The 22,112-nt window shown below is 34.5% G+C and overlaps 1 protein-coding gene across 1 annotated transcript; it reads right to left on the bottom strand.

The window, feature by feature from the left end:
- Nucleotides 1–899: 899 nt before the first annotated feature.
- LOC104079221 (bromodomain-containing protein 1-like) lies at nt 900–21,812 on the bottom strand (the record flags this gene model as incomplete). Its single annotated transcript, XM_009581182.1, has 6 exons — nt 21,774–21,812; nt 21,476–21,604; nt 20,342–20,654; nt 19,264–19,524; nt 15,504–15,992; nt 900–1,035 (listed from the first exon to the last, which is right to left on the bottom strand). Coding segments are annotated over exons 1-6 (1,367 nt in total), but the record flags the coding sequence as incomplete, so codon positions are not given.
- Nucleotides 21,813–22,112: the final 300 nt, after the last annotated feature.

The raw sequence follows: 22,112 nt of genomic DNA, 5'->3' as shown, positions 1-22,112 counted from the left end.
TGGGAAATTTGTTCCCCCACACTTGAGTTTTCTTTAAGAGATCAAAGAATCTGAATAGCAATTATTCTAGATCAAATCCTCAATATATCACATTTACAACAGATGTAATATTAAATTCTCTTTGTTTCTGAAGGCCTGTTTGACATGAGTGCATCAACACCATTCCCTTAAACAGTTTAATACCAATCTTGAACACATGAATAAAGCCACCTTTTTTTTTTTTAAAAAAAAAAAACAACCCAACAGATTTACCCTATACTCCTGAATGACCCATCCTCACAACCAAGGACTGGAGACAGCTACCTTTTACCCAGAGATTAGTGCACTTTTGGAAGATGTGCACCATTGGTGATGGAGAAATATTTATCAATGGTGGCAGAGGTGACCATTCTGACAGTCCTACCTTTAACAACAGACTTCACAAAGAGAAGGTCAATAGTTGGTACATGGGTACTATTATCATTGCAGTAACTAGCCAGTAATCCAAATCACAGACTGATAATCTACAGCTACTGAATTTACCTTCCCTGTGTACACAACTCTGCTTTGAAAATTGCTTCTCTCCTCCCCTCACCAACATAAACAAACCCATTTTTAGTGTTCAGGATTAGGAAGGTAATTAAAACAAGATACTACACACACAAACATGTATATGTATCTATACAGAGGAAGAGAAGCATAGTCAAGTATAAAGTGTAACTGCCTGGATCTGCAATAACCTAAATTCAACAAAAGAATACTAGCAATCCTGAAAGGTGTCTCAGATTTGACACACAACTGAGAAAATTGAAATGTACGCTTTTTTCTAAAATTTATGCAATCCTCCTGTGTGGGTTACAAGCAGTATAGAAAACTGATATATTCAATCTCAAATTTATATTTCAGATTTACAGTTTTACCTTGAGTTACACAAAAGACTGTTACTAGATGAAATACTAGATTCTGATGCACAGCGGCGACGAGGTTCAACTTTTCTTCCCGGAGTATCATCTAATGCTCTCTCTTTACCTCCATCTCCAAAACCATTTGACAGACCTACAGCATAATACAAAAATAAACTGCATCAAACTGGAAACTACACCATTTTCATTAACAACTTTTTATATTCACACATTGTATCATTACTGTTCTGTACTTCAAGTATTATGATGTGATGAAAAAGAAAGAACATGAACATTAACAAAACATTTCATTTCAAAACACAGTATTATAAATAGAAGAATCCTGTAGTCCAGATTTTAAAGATAGGATGGAAATTTAGGTAACATAAAAAAGGTGAAGATTATAATATGGCAAATGCCAAATGGAATAGCAAATCAGTCTCTGTATGTAATGTTTCCAACTATTAAGACAGCCAGGCTGCAGAAGTTGGGTAGAAAAAACAAGAAAAAAGCCCAAAAAACATTACAAACCAGGCCAATTTACCAAGTCAACACAAGACTCATTTGAATACAATGTTACAACCGTAAATCAAGAAATACTGAAAATCCTTTTCAAACACTGGAAGAGTGGTAGAGATTCCCTCCTGCTGCTAGTAATTCTTCCTGAAAGCCTTCCCATTTTAGTAAATTCAGACTGATGTCATGTCTGTTTTCTGGGATCAGCAATCAATAATATGCACATTATTATTTTTGACTATCCTTCCCCTGGCACAAGTTTATATACGTCTAAGGATATTATATTTTGACTTTATAACTGTAATGAAAACATAACAAAAGGCTTTTATATTACAAGCTACTGATTTGATGGGCTGCCACCAATCCTGCTCTGGGTTTGGTAAGTCATAAACAGTATAGTTCTTATTAAGCCATTTCCATATTTGATTAAAGAGACAAATGAAGAGGTTTAGGACAGCGTTCTGAAGGCAGATGAGGGGAATTAGCCCTAAAAAAGAAAGAATCCAACACAGACTCCAGAGTATCAACAGAAATGAACTGGCTAAAGACAATGGTACTAGCCTGCAATCAGCTATTGCAAGCTGTACACTGCAAAGAAAACAAAATTTTAACACGAATCCAATTCCGAGCACTTACTTCCTTACAATAAAATTTTTACTTAAGGCATATGACCAGCATGCTTCTCATAATGCAGGAAAGAGCTACCCATCCCAGCCATCCTATTATCAGAGTCTTGAAAGGTCATCATGATCTTTGTTCATTCACACATAGTCAAATAAGCTTATGTAACTTCACGTGCCTCTCCACAGAGCATTACACTGTAAGACAATTATGGCAGAACTCCCTTATTAAGTTCTAATTCTTCCAGTCTGTTTGCTACAAAGACCTCTGCAAAGAAGGCTGACAACTGAGGAACTTAAACTTAGCAAATTACTTTGTACAATCCAGTCATATTTCAAGGCACTTCCATACAGTGATTTAAGAGATTTCCTCCTCCACCCCCAGGAGACCTCTCCTTTGGATTATCAACACAATTTTAGATTTTTAAGAGAAAAAGGATAATTTATTCAGTGGTCTGAAAGATTTAGAGATGAGCATTCTCCTTCATAGTCATTTAGTTGACATTGTAGAATATTCATTTAAGAGTGTCTGTTTTGTAATTCCTGTGTTTGCCTTTGATTTCCTATAGAGGAAAAAAAAATGATAAAGGTAGCATTGTCAAGTGCTCAACCACCAAACTACATGCTATTGATTAACCTTGTTCTGATTCTCAGCAAGTCAGTAAAAATAGCTGGAGATTAACTAGGAGTTCAGCTATGCTGAAAGACCTGTCAAAACAGAGTATGCTTTATGAGAAAGCTTAAATTCCCCTATGAACTATCGCAGTACACTTCACATAGCATCAAAATGAAAAGCTGAAAAAAACATTCTGCAAAGATAAAAAAGAGATCTCTTAGGTTTCTGCAAATAAATATTTTTTATTCCTAGATATCCTGTCAGACCTATTTTTCAAGTGAGGTGTAGAAACTGTTTCGTTTTCATCCTGCCACAAGCCAGAGATATATTACTCAAGTTATCATTGAGGCATCTAGCTAATATAAATCAGCTATCAGCAAAAACAAATTAGATCACAGATTAGTTTTTAAATTTAAAGACAGCTCAAGTAAATATTGCTACCAGAATCAGAGCACAGTTCAGGTTCCCAATGAACTGAAAAAGTAAAAGGAAATATCTGTTTATTCTTGTAAGAGTATGTATAAAATGTATGCCAAATATGACTTGGCTACGTATCTCTAGGTACACCAGTTCTGTATGTATATGTATATCCGGGACAAAAAAACCGTTTTTTGTCAATATTCACATTTTGATTGCTTCAATCAGTTTATGATTGTGCTGCCACTGAAATGGACGTTTTGATGCTCTCAGTCCCTTGCAATGGTTTCTCATCATCATCACCATGTCAATACCAAGAAACACATGGTCATGTAATGAACTAGTTTTCAGCCATGCACTGGGCAAAGCAACCGTGCAATTCCCTGATTGCTGATGTTGAGTAACAAGGGAAGCAACAGAAACATGCAACTATAACAATGGAGACAGCTCTCTGCAGTGGTAGTCCAGTCTTACACTATTGTAAACATAACCTACGTTATGAGTTTAATGATTCATTTATTTCACTAACGTAGGTTTTTAAGATTACAGTAAGCAAAGTTTTTTCAATCTGCAGAATGATCATTAACAGTGGGGGGAAAAAAAACCCCAACCTTTTTCTGACAAATAAGGAATATTAAAGTGCAAAAGAATTTAGAGCTTTTCAGACATGTTTCTCTCTTGCTTGTGGAAGTATGAAAAATGAACATGCAGGCTACCAGCAGGAGCAATCTTCCTGAGTATCAAGCCCTGAACGACATGAGCTTACGCAGTCCATGAGACTCAGTTTATACAGTCCACTTTTCAGAAATTATAAGGAATAACCTTTATTTTAAGGAAGAGAGACCTCAAAGCTTATTTTAAACAAAACACACTCATATCTAGTCACAGATGCAGCAGGCCCCAAGTGACCTTGTTACTTGACAGAAAAATCCAGGCAATAAAATATAAGTGCTTTATGGTATCACAGATGTGCAAAAAATAAACAGATACACTACATTTACATGCTATAACTGGGATGACAGAAAAATCCAGGCAATAAAATATAAGTGCTTTATGGTATCACAGATGTGCAAAAAAAACAGATACACTACATTTACATGCTGTAACTGGGAATTTGTTTTTTTAAATCATTACAGAACTCTTTCTCCCATGAATCAAGAAACACCCAATCTCCTGTAGCTACTAGAATAAGCGAGATTAAAGATGATCCCCCTGTGCATTAAGGAATCTGCTTTTTATTGGCTCAAAAGATATTACTAGGAAGGTCAAATAAAGAAAATCCATGGGAGAAGTAATTCATCCTGCTTTTGCAGATTAGTAGTCTGGGTAAGCCTACAGCAAACCTATATGAGCCATTTATATTTTCCAAAAGCTCATGATTTTGTTAGATCAACTGAGCTTTCTCTACAGTCACAGAGAGAAACTTTATCAGGTCAGGTACTGAACTTCTTACACATACCCCCTCACCAACACCCTTGATTAAGAACAACCTCCCCCCAAAAAAATCCCAAGCATCAAACTAAAACCTTTCATTAGTGGATGAATCCTTTTTGTTTTCTCCTCTTTTCTTAAGTTTCTTCAAAAAGCAGTTCACTCTCAGAGGCAGAATTCAACTTTTTTTTCATTAAAAAAAAAAAGAGGAATTCACAAATAGTGAAGTCTGCTATCAATATTAAATGCAGGGTTACCACGTTTCCAATCTTCAGCTCTAGACATCATTTTACATAGAAAGTTTACTGCCACGTCAATCATATAACACATGTAACCTTTTTAAAAATATAGAAATGCTAACAAAAACCTGTAAACTAAGAAGAAAAGAAAAAGTAAGCCAAAGATTATCAGCTTGATACTTTTTCACAGGTTTCTCACTGTCTTGAAAAGTGTAGTTATCAGGGAAAGCTTCAACTTTTCCTCAACAGTAGCAGTTTGTTCTTAAACTGCAATTAAAACTTTCACTGACTACCTACATCAAGCAAGTTAGGATCTTGTTGCCCACACCAAATTAATGGAAGCAGGAAAAGGTAACTCTGGAAAGACAGCAGAAGTTCGGAAAAAATGACAGAGGAACAAAACTCAGGATACTCCAAGGAGCAGCATGCTCCACGAACATACAAAATGCTGCCACAGAATACAGAATTGTCCATTTCAGACTGTAATCGCATCTTGCAGTTCTGCTGAAACAAAAATAACAACGCAGAACTTGTATAAAATTATTCTAAAGCAATTAAAACTTTATTATGCATAGCTTGATGCAAAACCAAGCATATCCAAATGTAAGATGAAGTGCTGTATTCAAACCACAGCTGAAGAGCTGAGAAATAATGAAAACCGTTAACTAATTTCAACCACTAAAAAAGTGGGAGCATTCAAAAAATGACTGCACACAGCACACCAGCACTTATATAACACTACTTAGGTTCATTTTACCACGCAAGGACGAATCAAGTCCTGACTTGTGCACTTACCCAGCACCAGTGACATTAGTCTTCATCAAAATATGTATGTTAAAGAAAACTGTGTATTTTATTAAAACTACATAAATGCACAAAAATAGGTAAAACAGTTTTTTGTACACTTTACTTCTCCAAGAAAGACTAGACTGGTTTTTGGGGAAGGGAAGAGGATGGAGATGGAACATTCTTAACTAATCTGCTCTCACAGAGCATGTTCTGGGAGTAAGAACGCTGGGACTGGTAAAAATCTGCGACCAATTTGTGTCACATATACTACAACATGTACAACTTTATAACTTACGGAAATGGGGCAATATATTGAATGAAGAGCATAGTTTCATATATGTCAAAGACTTCCTCCAAGAGTGTTCATTTTTTTTTTTTGTTTTAAGGATGGCTGGTGTCTCCAACATGATCCAAAATAATTACTTCAAATGTAATTGTCTTTCTGCGTTCCAAAATGATCATTTAATTGAATTCCATTCCATGTTGAGGATAACAGAAAATAATTAGGATCCAAAGAGATAAATACCCAGCATGATATTAGTTAATATGAGAACCTGGAAGACAGTGAAAAAGCCATTAAGTCTCTCTGAAAGGAAACAGAGCTTTCAAATAAATAAGCCATCCTTACAGCAGTGTCCAGAGACAGTGAGAATGATACAAGTGTTCCATGTATTCTAACACTAATACTCAACTAAAGTTTCAAAAGGGGCAAAACTAGATTAAAAGTTTCACTTTGATTCAGTCCTCTTTCTTGAAAAAGAAAATATATGCAAGTCATTGAAAGCACAGAATACAACCTCTACGTGCATGATATGCATCAAGAACATGGTTTTGAAATGTGTCTAAAAATCCCTCCAGTAAGAGTAAGAAGGGGGATGACCCTAATTTAAGAGGATTTATATACACAGGTATGCACAGACAGGATAAAGGAATACTTTAAGGCAATAAATAACCAGAAGTTATTGTATTCTTAAATACGCAAACCTTGAAAATGGGCGTATTGCAGCAATAGGAAGGCATCCACGAAGTTTTTAAAAAGTGAAACTTAGAGTAACCCTATGAATGTCTACTTCCAACAGTAAATTCTGGAGTGCAGTAAGAATATTAGACACAATCCTTCTTTTCAGAATACACACATGAATATCTGAGCACGTCAAAGTTTACAGTTCTCAAAACAGTCTTCAGTATGCAGACAAAATGGGAGCCAGTTACTCACAAAGATGATAAAGTTTGGTGTGAAGAGTCCCCTTGGAAATAAAGCTTTTAAAACTTGCTTAAAATTTGGTCATGGCCAAAGATAGCAAAGAAAGCTCACTGTGAGCCCATGACGTGGCACCTACACACTAAACCGCAGCAGCTTTCAAGATCCTAAACAGAAAAATTTCACCTTTGTCGGTTTAAGTAACACATAAGGAATACAGTTTGGTGGCTCACTGAATAGTCAAAGTTTGATATGTTTCAAAAGAATGCTTAAGAATTCATCCTATAACCACTAATTTTCTTCAAAATCTGGGAATAAGAAGTGTCTCTAGCTAATCGGATGAGAGTCTGCTCAAACAGCTGAATCTGAATTGCACAACAGAAAGGAAAACTAATCAATATTTAATAACTACAGTTTCCACAAGATAAGGATTGTCTGTTGCTCTGTGCACTACAACAATAGGATCAGTGTATTGTTCAAGACATTTTAAAATACACAAATGGGAGGCAACACCAGTGGAAGAGTTTGAAAACACTCCAGAAAAATCTGAAAGGAAAAAAAGAGCATACAAGCAGAAATGTTTCTCAAAAAAACGTTTTACAACTTCTTCTATAGAGTATCAGCTGCTCCAGTGGTATAGAAAAGACTGATGACAGTAGCAGTATAATAGAAAATGCCATTAAAAAGTGCAAGCACAAAACCTGAAGAATTTAAAACTAACTTTACAAATTGAAGTCTTTAGTCAGCTCTAGTTTATACGATTTATGACATGTAGAACATACACAGATGATTGTAAAATATACGATTTAAGTGCCTGAATCACACATAGATCAATGGTATGTCATTCAGGATCCAAGAAATAAATGACTATAGAAAGTCAGTAATATTTAGGACTGTTTACTTCTAATTATCTTGGCAAAGACTACTTATGAGGATTTAAGATCAGAATCTTTTTTCAAACTTTTTTTCTGAATTATGCAGTAACGCAGTGAAAATCCTTTAGAAAAAATATTCTTACACATTTTCCATTTGAAGATTTCTATTTTCTCACCTACCAAATCCTGATATAAATTAAAAGAAATAAAACTTAAAATTATTAAAAACTTAAATCAGTAAAGATTATTTTGTTCTCAACTTACATAATGAAAAAGTGTGATAATTATCTGTCAATATATTGCATCAAAAAGCTAGTGCCTAGCAGTCTTTCAGAGCAGTCCAGCAGGACCTACAAAGGCAGGCTATTCCATTTCCTAAATGGAACTAACTTCTTTTTCTTAAATTACTACGTAAAGGATTTTATACAGAGCTTTTACCAACACATTTTTTTTCCTTCTTTGAAAGTAAATGTTTCCCTGTAATTGTGAGAACACAATCGCTGGGCATGGCATGGAAAAAGATGGACAGGTGAACTTCAGAGCTCTTTTATGTAAGCATGTCCAGCAATCCTACTCTATTAAAAGGAAATAAATCATTTACCATTTATTTGCCTTTTACAGCTATTTAGAAAAATCGGTTCTTAATTTGTGCCTCATTCTAGGACAGGGAACAGAAACTGAAACTGAAGTTGCCATCTGAAAGAAAGATGAAGGCAGAAATGTTTACCAGAGATCTGCCATTCCCGAGATGACATACAGGACAACACAGCAAACTGCAAGTCTTGAGTTAGCCAGTTACTTCATTAAGTTACACAGCTGCATTTTTGGACCTAATTTTCCAGGCCTTTTGTACCTTGAGAGGTATTTCACACAGATAGATGAAAACTTCAAGTGATTCAGTATAAAAGACCCAGTCCGTACTAAAGGCATGGAACAGCCTCCTACTATGTAAGCTTGCACTGTACTTGAGTAAGTGCATGATCTGAATCCTTTTAGAGACCGTAACATCACAGTAAAAATTTATTCCAGCCTAGCAGAAATTAACAGTGCTTGCAATCCTAAGATTGTCTTCCCAGCTTCAATGGAAGGAGCTGCAAAGACAAAACAAGATGTTTCACTGCTCATGCAGTCAACCTGACAGTGCTTGAAGCGTCATCAAGTGAAGATAATTAAGGGCTATTAAACACCAACCCAGCTTTGCTATTTTCAGGCAGCACTGAACACAAAGAGTTAAAATAAGGCTGACTTGCATATTCACATCTTTGTATCTAATCAGATGAATCTATAGTATGTTTTTTTTCCCCTCAGATCTTAAATACTTTTATCTTCAACCAAAAAACATTTTTATAGAACTCAGGAGTACTTAGCCGTTCTTACCAGCTGAAGGTTAGTTCTCAACACCTGCTTTCGTCTCCATTTTTTTTCCAATGACATGTTGTTAGAAAGTAATTTCTGTATGACAGCTGTATTAGTACAACTGGGAGGGGAAAAGGGAAAAGTAAAGGAAGAAAAGGAAGGAGGAGCGAAAGGAAAATGAAAGTGGGGGGAGCACTACCATGTTAGGATAGCATGGCCTGACAAAGTCCAAGTGACTGAACACTGTTTTGGTACCAACAAAATAAAAGCAACTTCGTTTCAAGTATTCTACCTATTCTTGAGTAATACATGTTTCTTTGTATGGGATACCTTCTAATGTGTACATTTCGTCTATACACACTGAAGAAACTATGGGTACTACAATGGGAAACACAGAAGAGAGCTATTAACTAAAAATGTCCCGAAATATGTGACTGCATGTATGATACAGTAAAGAGTACATACTGCCATAATTACTCTTTATGGAGGACCTCCCTCTATGCATGTATGTAACTACATAATCTATTCTCATCTAGGGGGAAAAAGGGGGAAAAGAAAAAAAAAAAAAAGAAAACAAAAACCCCCACACAAACCTCTTCTGAGAGACATTCATCTTGCAGTCAATCATACTGTGGGAATTGTCTCCCTCTCTCTCCACTCATAGTAAAATGAGCCTTAAGTCACCCGTATTTTTGACTTCCAGGTTCAGTGCCCGAAGTTAGTATTGGAGTCATTGGATTCATTTTTATGATCATCGACCTCTTAAATCAGACCTGTAGGCAAGTATGTGGGGGTTGGACTAGATAACCTTTAAAGGTCCCTCCCAACCCAAACTATTCTATGATGTTCCAAGCAGGTCAAATATTACGGTGATTTGATCAACTCTGGTACCTTCTGTACCTTAAACAAAGGACTTCACGATATCCAAGCCTGTGAATTTGAAGGCAGGTCATCTATACTCAGCCCCAACATCAAGGCAAGTGTGTTCCTAATTTATAAGCATAGTGTGGATCTCCAAATTCACTATTTTTTTAGTATCTTCAATAAATCCCACAGTTTTCTGTTTACCATCTGCACCACACAGAAAAATTAGTCTTAAACGCCACAGATGAAGCACATAGGGTACTATGACATTTTATTTTTTTGAAAGCCAAACCTGGGCCAAGAAATGAGCTAAGCATTCCAAAAAAATGAAATGCCAGAATACAGTAAAAGGCTCCACAATTCCTACAGCATCAAGAAAAACAGAAGGGCATCTAGAAATACTTTTTTATTATTACAGAAGATTCAGTTATACTGATCTCAGAAAACACAGCAATTTTAAGTTGGGTGCTAATAATCAATAATTTTGGCAGTGTTCCAGTCAAACTTCACTTTCTCAGCCTCTTTGGTACTTATGGGCTGCTGTGCAGCCTGGTTTTATCCTGACAACTCAGTCAAGCTCCTGTAGTCCCCATGTCTCTATACTGACAAATTTAACATGCCAGGGGATAATTCCTTTTAGGCCTCACAACCTCCAATGCTTTGTTTGTTTGCATATATACCTTAAAACGTTTTATGTTTTGAAACTTCCTGAAGGCAGACAGCTGAAGTTTTTGGACATCACTAAGTGCTTAAATAACTAAGTCTCACACCAGATTTTACAGGAAATAATCACTATGCATCTAAAGAAAAAAAGAAAACAAAAAGAATAGTTTTCATTCAAAGTATAAGGTCTCTGGATCTGTCAGTAGTCAAATTACTTCATTTTACTCATGAATATATGTATACACTATAATTCCTATCTATGTTAACCAGACGAGTAATTATGCCAATTTTTTTTTTCACTGAGCAACCTCTAGTTTAGTTTGATATTTACTTTGAGGATGTAAGTTATGTTCTTAGACATGCATGTTTTACTTAATTTCTTCCATTTAGAGAATGGTAACTGAATGCTGCACATATCAAGCTTCACTTTTAATCAAATTGGCCTGCGCTCCAGAGAGTCAAAGATTTATTGGAAATCAAGTATTGAAGAAATCAAAAAATAACCTGTGTTCCATTTTACAGCAGATAGAATCTCTGTCCTTATTACACCAAATAAAATTAAGTAAAAGTGGTCATCGTTACAATATTAAATTATATCAAATGCAAGTGGAATTCATATACAGGTTACTTGTAGACAGTTCTTAAGTGCTGTCAAACATTTTGTAGCAATCGGGCAGAAACAAAGTCAGCCCAACATTTACTAATAGATTTAATAAGGTATAATTATGTTTGTTGTATATTGACAACTGCATGCAAAGTATATATTAAGAAATGATAAATTCCCCTGCCCCCCAAAAAGCCCTGTGCTTTTTACTGTTAAATACTGTAACTCAGTGATCCATGTTATAAATATTTGTTCACATCCGTTTCAGTGCTTTGAGAAAATCTGTGTAGCTTGAAGCAAGAATACTAAGTAAATGATATGTTTCACTGAAATTTTCTATTACTGCTATCTAGCCAAGAAATAATAGAAAACCAACATACTGCACTGTAATAATCACTATTTGCGATCCTAATTCTACGATAAGTTAAAGTGATTGCTTTAGGATAGTATATTCTAAATTCTTAGTTTCTAATTAAAATAGAGGGTACCAACACAATAACTGAATTACTATCCTGAATTTACGAAAGCTTAAAGGTGCCTGATAAAACCCAGAACAACATGAAAATCTAATCTGAACCTAGTCCAGCATTTTACAATGCTCAAAAGGTATCTTAAAACAGTAATTTGTTGCAGGAATTTATCTTACCTTACCTTATCTATACACAACTGATAGAGGCAAATTTTTAAATGGTTGGTAAAATCTACCTTCTATCCATTAATCAGCTTCATTTTTCTCAGGTGTAATAATTGCACCAATTAATTTCCTGACGAAAAGGATTAATCTTTATGACAAAAGAGCAAGGTAAGTATACAATGGATATTTTGAAAAGGTCATTGAACTTGTCACAGTTAAGATCTGACATGCCTGACCTTCAAGAATCATACATCAATCTCTGATGTGACCAAAATTTCCTAAGTAAAAACAACCTATCTTCTTTTTGAAATTGCTAGATACCATATGAAGCAAAAATCAAGATGTATCAAGTATATATAGGAAATTTTTAAACACATCTCTTCACTATGTGGTTGTCAGTTTCCACATAGCAACTATGGAGAAAGATATACTATATATCTAGAACACTATGAAATTAAAATTTAAGGTTACATTACACTATTGCTTCGTATTTTTTAAACCTAGATTCACATATAAAGGGAGGTCAGAGTATTAAAATGAACTGCTTTCAGTCCTCTTTGAAGGTTAAGCCATGTTGTACAATAGTCCCCTATTTCCGAAAAAAGCTAGTATTTCAATAATTATTTTGTATATGAAAAACGACAAAATATGGGACACCATACTTACAAAGTAGTGTGCCAATGGATCCTGCATGTATGTGTCTTGAAACTAACTGGCAAGCACACCAACCTCAAATGTAAATTCAAGAGAGCATAATAAAAGGCAGTCTAACGAGAATAATGAACCACCAGACAAAGTAGGTGTGGTTTTACTTAACTAGGTAAGCTTTAGAGTCTTCCTTTGAACTTCTTCATATGAGAATATATATGAGTGACATGAAAGGGGGAAACATGGAGGAGATTGAGTAGGTGAGGGAGAAAACAAGGCATCCTTAAGTAATGGCAAAAACCCCACATTGGTTATGAAGGAAGAGGTAAGGAAGAAACAAGATGTGACAGTGCAGCTCTCGACCACTTAAAAATTTCAATGCTTTGTATATTAAGCAAAGTTATTTTTAATTACTTTTTTCCTATATCTGCTAGAATTGATGATATTGAACATTCATACCAGTCAAAGAAAAATGTGCAATAATAATTCAACTTCAGTGATTGCTCATGAAGTTGCTAACTCACAGGAACACATGTAAGAACCCTGAAGCACGCCTTTTCTATCATGGTATGGCTTTGGAGGGAAAGGCTCACGACTGCTGAATTCTTTTGAATAAAAACATTTTTTACCAGCAGCATGAAATTAAAATATTGTAAAAAATATCCAAATAGAAAAAAATTGTATTATTGTATACATCATCTCATTTATTTTTATCAGAACACAGACATCTGCACGAATCGACACCAGCTTGCATATGCAAAAGTAAAACAATTCAACTGGTTTTAAATCTTGGAAAGCATCTGAGGTTTATGCTGGTTTTCTGCTGAATCGTAGTTCAAAATAGCTGCCAATTGCAAATTGCTTATATTAGTGTGGAGACACAACTTTGAAAATAACATGAGGAATAAAATCTCCAACATGAAAGCAAAATGTTTGGTTGCAAATGGAAAAAGAATTACACAAAAGAGATCTGATAAGCTGACACATCTGTATGAACCATATACACTTAAAAAAACACATACTGTTAAAGAATAACTTCAGAACACCTTCAGGTGAATTTAATTTGGCTAAAACATTTCAATTCACATACACAGCCTCCTCTTGAACAAACAGATAAAAAGTTTAAATATATATGCCCCCTAAGTATTAGTTCTACATAAATTTAGTTTTGCGCTTATCTTCATTAACTTCAGGAAGAGGCTACAGAATTTTATTTAAAAAAAAAAAAAAATTCTTTCAACCTTTTGGATTTTATTCCTGTTACTACCCCACATATTGTATTAAAAAAAAAAAAGTAGAAATTCTGAAATGGGAAGAGTACTAAAATTAGAAGAAAGTATCCATAATTGTTTGGGGTTTTTTTTTGTTGTTGTTTTGAAGATAATCAAAAGCATATTTGCCCCACATACACCGAACTCCACAGAGAGAAAAGGAACAAAATGACAGATTTTAAAAGTATTTCGAAATCTGCTGGGGGGTTTTTTTGGTCAAGAATTAAGTTAGTTTTCCTATATAAAAACCCCATTTTTTCCCCAAAGAAACAGTTCACAATGTTTAAGATAAAAATTTCAAGGAGTTAGCACTAATTCCTGGTGTGATCTAGCACAAAACGATTCACTGTGCGTGTGATAAAATGCAATCTGTATAAAGGTACATAATGAAATTATCCAGATTAAAGACTGCTAAATTGCAATATTTGGAAACCAAAGCTTTTCATATCATTAATGATTAACTCATTGTTATCATCACACTACCTTCACGTGATTCCTACTTCAGAACTAAAGTTGCAGATCAAACCTATGTGCTCTTTCAAAGCCATTATGAAAAGGAATGGAAACTGGGGCTTTCCAAAGAGGCGAAACAAAGAAAGAAACAAAAATATAAACAAAAAGACTGACCCCCACCCCAATACCAAATCTTGCTTATCATTTTCTTATGCTACGATTCCAGCATTAGAATAATTTTCCTCCTCACTTGATCATTCAAAAAAAACCCCAAACACAAAAAAAACCAAAAACAAAAACCCCAAAATCCCCAAACCAAACCAAACCAACAAACCCCCCAAAAACCCAAACCAAAAAACCAACCAACCAAAAAAATACAACCAACCAACCCTTCTCCCCCCTCAAACCACAAAAAAACCCCACAAAAAACATAAACAGCTTTTGGAGCACATCTTCACAATAAATGTTCCAATTAAATTCCTATACCTTTCATTCAAAGACACAAAAAACCACATGCTGTTTTCATACCTGCATATGGGTTATCAACATGACAATGAAACAGAGTATTTATTTCAAAGGTAATATAAACGTCATAGCAATGGCCATGGATAACGTTAAGAAAATACACTTAAGTAATTTCCTTATGCTGCTCTTGTTCCTCAAAGAGGGTTTTATTCAAACTTCTCCAATAAATAGAACTACGGTTCACTAAGTAAAGGTGTAATTAATGTCTTCAACTGTACTGCACCAACATATCGAGATAACATTTTTTTTAATGTTCTTTAGAGAAGGCTCATTAAGAGCATAATCTTACACTTAGATTCTTCAACTTTATTTACTTAAAGTGCACAGACTAAAGAAAAGAAACACAGGAAATGTCATTTTACTTGGGGATTTTAACACTTCCATAAAATACATGGGTATACAAAGCACCTCATACAGAGTCACCAGTTTCATAACATGAGAATATGCTTCGAGTAACACTACAGCAAAATGAAGTCACACGTGGAACATGTATTTTCCGTGCGCCTCCTTATAAGAGTTCTGGTTTTGGCACCATATATGAAGTTTCCATGTAATTTAATATTTCCAAAAAACCACATGATTCACCTTTCCTATTGGTTGCAACAAAAGGAAATAAAAAACTGCTTAAAAAAAAAAAATCACCCACCCATACACGTAGACTTGAAGATTCCATTGCTAAAGTGAAAACTGTGAAAAAGTAAAACTTGGTTCACTAAGTCTAATTGTATAGGGCCAACAAAAAAGTGAATCAGTAATTTTTTGAACTGCAACTACTCAACTATGAGGGAAAACTGTTCAAGCGCTAAAATCTGAAGATCAACAATTACATGTATGTCAAAAAATTAAAAAGTATGTTAACTTTTGAGATGCATCCATTCAAATAAGTTTTGTAACATTTACCTGTATCCAAGCGCTTTACAGGGGACTCATCATCAACCTCAGAATCTCCACATGCACTCCTTGATCTTTTCCTTGGGTGCAGAAGTGTCTCCAACCTTGGAAGGACTACAGACAAAAAGGTTTTGGTCCCTAGCTGTGGAGAAGTTGGCTGGGTTTCAGTGTTCTTTGCAGACTTTTGGGGGCTTATACTTTTCGATTTGCAGAAGAGAATGGATGTACGTCTGTTTACATCAGTTGATGACTCAGCTACAGCAGAAACAGTCGACTCATTGAGATTACTGTCAAGTAAGTGTTCTGGAGTGTGTCCATTTATTTCTTTCTGAATGGAAGTGCTATATAATTCATTATCAAATTTTACTCTTTTGTAAAGCTTACTCTGCTCTGGATTGAGTTCTACTGGTTTGAGGGTTGGTGGTTCTGAATTAGTCTCCAAGTTTGAAGGAAGAGGTAATGCATCTGATGGTTCAAGTTTAGGGGGAGATTTATCTCCTGAAAAAATTATAAATAGAGTGTGATTTTTGAAAACCTGTAGTTATAAAGTCTATTATAAAACTCACTATAAATGTGCAGCCCACCAAATAAATTGTTGTTTGGAAACAAAGCATAACATTTTAAAAACAAACCTTATCTAGCAACAATCTGTCCTAGTTAGTAGTTCCTACTTTTATACTGGGAATGTAACAGGGATAGAAAAGTAGGTGTTTATAGTTGGTGTTAACATTTTACACCTGCATAAATACTTTTTACTTCTCATGCAGTTATGTTAGTTTCATTAACTAAAAACTAAGAAATCTATTTTTTTAAGTAGAAAGTTGGGGTGGTGGATGATTATCTGTTAAATGCATTTACACTGCCATTCAAGTGAAATTTTTGGTAATATACATTTTTATCTATTTCAGCTTATCATATTCACCTTACCTGCCTAAGACAAATTTTATCAGACAAGCATTTTTAAAAAAAAGTATTTGTAACCTGATCTACTAGAGTGAGCTAAAATGTGTTATAAAATTTACAGAAAAGCAAGATTTGCAAAGCTGTTTTACAGTTGTGGCTAGAAGTTTTATCTACCAAAAAGAAAACAAAATAAAAAAAATAAAAAAACCCACCCCATCCCCAAAGTCTTGCAGCTTGATTAGCCACTAGTTGGCAAATACACACTTGACAATGCAGACTTGATAGGAGAAATCAGAAAAACCACCCTCTACCACTTTTTCTTCCTTCTCCGCCCCCCCCCTTTTTAAAAAAAAAAAAAAAACAACCAAAAAAACCCAAACAAACAAACAAAAAAAACCCCATGATCATGTCCCAGTCAATTCCAGTAATTCCATACTGGGAAAAGACAACAGAGATGTAGCTGTGAGCGTATAAAACTAGTTTCAGTTTTTCATCCCAAGTGATGGCAAAAAAAAAAACCATTCTACTGCTGCAGCATTCCCAAATACAAGTAGAAGGACTTCCTAACCCATAATTATCAACTCAAAAAGACATTAAAACCTTCTTTAGCTTCCGTAAGAATCTTTTAAAATATAAATTAATAAGACGAAAGAAGATGCTTATTCTAGAGTAACTGTATGAGACCAACGTAATATTTATGCTATCACATGAAATTTTAAAATTTAGTTTATTTTTCTATGCCATCTGAAAAAAAGGTGTAAAACCCCAAGGGTTTAAGCCCAGCATCTGCAGTGGATTAAATATTATCTCTATATTGTTTTGGTTTTGGCTTAGCAATGCTTACTTGGAAATCAATGACTTTTAAGTGAAGAAAAATCTCTGCCCCATTGTTTAAGGTTTAACCAAACAATAGCATAGTTCATAAATTGTTAAAATAAAATGTGACTATGCTCACATCCTTTGAAGGCATACAAGTATTAGAACTGGTAAATATTATTTCAGGAAGACATTTAGAATGAAATTTACAGTCAAATAAGCACATTTAAAGTACCAGCAATTAAAAAAGCCTGTACTTCAGAATATCCAATGTTTCTGAACAAATTCTGATTTTCTTACAATTAATTAGAAAATCTTCACAAAAAGATTTAAGCACAGAAAAACACCTGAGAACTATTTAGACACTAAAACCTAAATTTCACGGGGTTATGCTGGTACCGTATTTTTCATATGATCAGAAACTGAAAACAGAACTGCAAGGGGGTAATTCACAGCTCTTCTAAAGTCAGCTCCTGTAGAGATCCTGAGCACAGGATTCTACTACTTTCCTCATCTTTCTTTTTGGCAATCTGTTTTCTTTACTCCTCTAAGTACCTTCCATTTCAGAACGGAAATTCGAACTAGTGACTTACTACTTTTCACTAGATCAGAATTGTAACAACAATGCCAGTCAACTCTGGATCATGCTCTTCATCATGCTTTTTTTAAAAAGCGTACTGTAAATATAAGAAAACAGCTACTGCTCATTTTTGGACTCTTTTTGCACAACAGCTGCAGTGAAAGGCTGTGTCATAAAAATGGTAAGCTACAAGTAAAAAAACTTATTAGTGTATTCATTATCTGCCAGAAACTACATTCCTGAAGAACTATATTCAGTAGCATCACCACTTGAAGGTTAAAAAAAAAAAAAATTTCAAAAAAAAAATCATTAAACATTTTAAGAATACTTAAATGGCCTCAGAACAAGCATGCTGATTCACGTACACTTTTTCTAATACTGTTGTTCAAATCTCAAGCAAGTTATGTTTGAAAAGCATTCTCAGTCACACTAAGACTTAAACACCAAGTTGCTGTTTGAATGGCAGTTAAGGACAGTCATTTTATTGACTTCACCTTTCAAAAATTTTGATAGCACCAAGCTGCACTAGACACAGACTGTTTTATTTATTACCATGCTTCCACTTTCCCTTGAGCTCTTTCCTCCTCCCATACAATGCACTTATGCAAAATGAAACACGTCTCTAACTCTCCTAAGAAAAATAGGTTAGCTTTTTAGAGAAGAGCTGATCGTGAAACAAACTCAGTAGAACTTTTTTTTTTTAGAGAGACTAGATTTTCTTTGCATCATTTAAAATAAGCAATAAAGACCTCAATAACTGATTTAAAAGCTAAAAAAGCAAATATGGTATTCAACTGAAATATAAAGTTAGGTCTTTAGTATACCGTCTCATTGAAATCAATGGGAATTAGCCAAGAGTAGATGCAGTTCTGAGACTAATGTTTTGAGGAGGAAGAGAAGTGCAAGGGGAAGGGCTGGTTAGATATGGCTGACTTGATTCTACAACATGAAGTTTGTTAAGTCCTGTCAATAATCAGCTTTATTTAAAAAAAGTAAAAATAATAAAAAAAACCCCAACGCAAACCTACCCTCCACCCTCCCCAGAGTCTGGAGTAGAGAATAAAAAAAGCTACAAAAGACAGTACAACGGCCAGAGTTTTCAGCACCATTGACCTAGGCTCACATGATCCCTAATACATATTTTGGCATTTAAGTGGATTTTCGAAAGCACAAAGACGTTTTCCACTCAGGCATTTCCAATTCCTTTTCATATAAGACTGTTTGTACTTTCATTTCTTAACACCTAAATTTTTTAAAAAGCCTTGCTACTGTGAAAAATAATGGAAGGAGGTTTTGTTTAAAAAGATCATTCTCATATTCTTAAAATACTTGCTGTGATTAAGTGGCTATTTGTCCATTTAAAAATTAAATATAATATTCATTTATTACACTCTTTAATTCACATGACTAAAGCACCTGACTGAAGAGGTTCACAACAGTACTGATTTAAACACGGTTTAAAAATCTTACCTTCTTCTTCTCCGTCTTGTTCTAATGCTGCACTTTCTTCTTCAAAACTTCCAATACCTGATTCTATTTGAGGAGCTTGGTTCTGTTGCTGACTTAGTTTGTTCCGAATAATGCTGATTTCTTTCTTTAACAGCTTTGCTCTTTTGCTCCTTGACCCACTGGATTTCATTGCACAGGTGAGATCAAGTTTTTCTAGCAACTCTCTCAGCTGTTCTTCCAAGGACATATGCGCTCTGTTTGCAGGATTCAGTAACCTATCCACTGAAGTCAAAATACGTACAATTGAAAACGTGTTAGTGTTTCTCAGAGTATTTCCCAGAATAATAATACCAACAGGAGGGAAAAAAAAAAAAAAAAATCACTTGCCAGAATTAAAAAAAAAGTCATCAAAAAGCTACTTAGATTACAGTCTTAGTAGCTTCACCGTTACCAGTGAAGAAATGTTGAAACGAATTCCTACTATATAATTACTATTCTTCTTGATCAACATTTTGCTCAAGAAAACTAAGTAGTAGAGCAAAGCATTAAAAGATCAGAAGGAAGGCATAATTAATCCTTCCCACCCTAGTAGATTATTTCCTTCTTGTCAAAGAGAAGGGCAAGATTATGGTTATAAAAGAAACATGTTAATTATTCTCCTTTACTGCCAAAACCTCAGAAAAGTGGTATGTATGTCAAAAGAAGTCATTTGAATTCCTAGTATTACAAACATGCTTGATTTTTTAATTCAGTAGGTTATTTAAGAATATGCTTAAGTTTATGCACACTGGTAGTCATTTTCCATGACTTACAAGCATATATGATCACATGAAAGAAAGCGCTCGATTTAAAAACCTTTTTCACCTATCTTGTTAAACTAGGCTCTGGCCTTGTCAAAATCAGAATCTGGATAACACTGTTTTCTAACGACAGATCTAGTAGAATAGAAACACTCGAATCTTTCAAGCAATGTTTTTTAATGCAGGGGGAGGATCTAGTCAGCAAATTGAACAGCAACAATCTTAAACATCTGTATGGAATGTACACACTGTGTGTAATGAAAAATACAACTTTTACAAATAATCCAAAAACATCTTACCATCTTCCCAAGAGAAAGGCTGGGGTGACTCAAGTTTAGGCCGCTCAGGTAAGTGCATTCCAGTTTCATTATTATAACCGATTCCTTCAGCATCTCGCCTAGCTTGCCTGAGAACTACACCTCCTTGATCTCTTAACCGCACTGCAGCTCTATAGAAAATTGTATCTTTTGCATTGTATTTCATACAGTTATCTATTATAAGATTGAAGTCTTCTTCAAACTCACTGAGGTTTTTATAGCCTTGAGCATCTAACCGTTTTCGCATGGTAGAGAAATCCATAGGATGTTTAATATGATCCAAATAGTCTGGAACCTTTGAATAAAAATTTAAAACACAAATGGGTAAAATTATCTTATTACAGACAAAGTAACATTAGCTATTAACTGATCCACATTTTCTAACATATTTTGTAACAACTCAAACCAAGAACTTCAAAATGTAGCTCAGAATTGCACATCCTGATATTGCAAACATTTACATGTCAACAGCAGTTTACACATTACAAGATTCTGCATCTTAGGTAACAAGTTGGAGCTCTACTAACAGATGCTGAAACTACATGTTTTTAGAATTCTGCGTTTTTATGTACATATTTTATGTGTATTTATGCATACACATACTTATACATGTATGTATTTACACATATGTACAATATATACAAGTGTATGTAGTATATGCACACGTGTATATATATACAATTTATAGACATGTATACATGTGTACATGTTATACACATGTATAAATGTGTTGTATATGTACGTATGCACGCATACACACACACATACACTCTATGTGGTTTCCCACTGAATGAAAAGGAATTTCACTTGCAGGTAAGAACACAGTATCCACATTTCAATTTTTAAGACACCCTTTGAGTTTACTTTATCAAATAATCTTATTGCAAAAGATCAATATGTACCCATGTTATTCCATACAAGTATTTCCCAGAAATTATTTTGGTATATGAGCATAAATAGACTTTCATAGCAGTAAGTCATAACTCATAACATAAATTATCAGAATAGAGATTAAAAGGTAACACTGCTCCCAACTCCGCATGCAATGATTTGTTTCTTGTACTTAAGTGCCACCAAGTCATATCTAAACATAAGGAAATACAGCTTAAAACATACCTCTTTAAGGTTCACTGGCTGAGCAAATATACGAGCAGAATCCTTTTCCTGCAGCTGATCCAGAACTGATCGCAGAAGTACAGTGAATGGAGTAAGCTGAAGTTCCATAGCAACCTGCTCAATCTTGACCTAAAGAAGTAATAATTATCCAATTGAGCATTTTTCATTAAGATACTGGTTTAAGTTGTTTTGCAGTAACAGTATGATTCTACAGGTACGAAACACAACATAAACATACTTTAAGTAAATTAGTTCAATGCTACTTTCAATATCATCAGTTGGCATTTGTCTGACATACATTTTCAGCTGATAACTTCGTAAGAAAAATCATTCCCATCCCTTCATTGTAGACTCAACTTCAACTCCAGCTTTTCAGAAGTCAAATTTGTATTTTATCTATAAATGAATTTTGTTCCATTTTTTAACTGTATTTCTTTTATTTGAAAAGATGTTACACAATAACAGCTTCATCTTTTGCCAACAATGCAAAAATAAGAACAAGAACTTAAAGGTAACGTGTTTAAAATTAAGTTTCAGTAGTAGCACCATATTCAAAGTGTAAAAAGAGAATGTGATGAACATTTACGGCTACGTAAGACCAAAAAAAAGAGTAATTTTATGGACAATGTTCTATGTA

The sequence above is a fragment of the Fulmarus glacialis genome, unplaced genomic scaffold, assembly GCF_000690835.1.
Source record: "Fulmarus glacialis isolate BGI_N327 unplaced genomic scaffold, ASM69083v1 scaffold20267, whole genome shotgun sequence".
NCBI lineage: Eukaryota > Metazoa > Chordata > Aves > Procellariiformes > Procellariidae > Fulmarus > Fulmarus glacialis.
The sequence above is the reverse complement of the archived record's forward strand: the minus strand, read 5'-3'. Positions and strand labels throughout refer to the sequence as shown.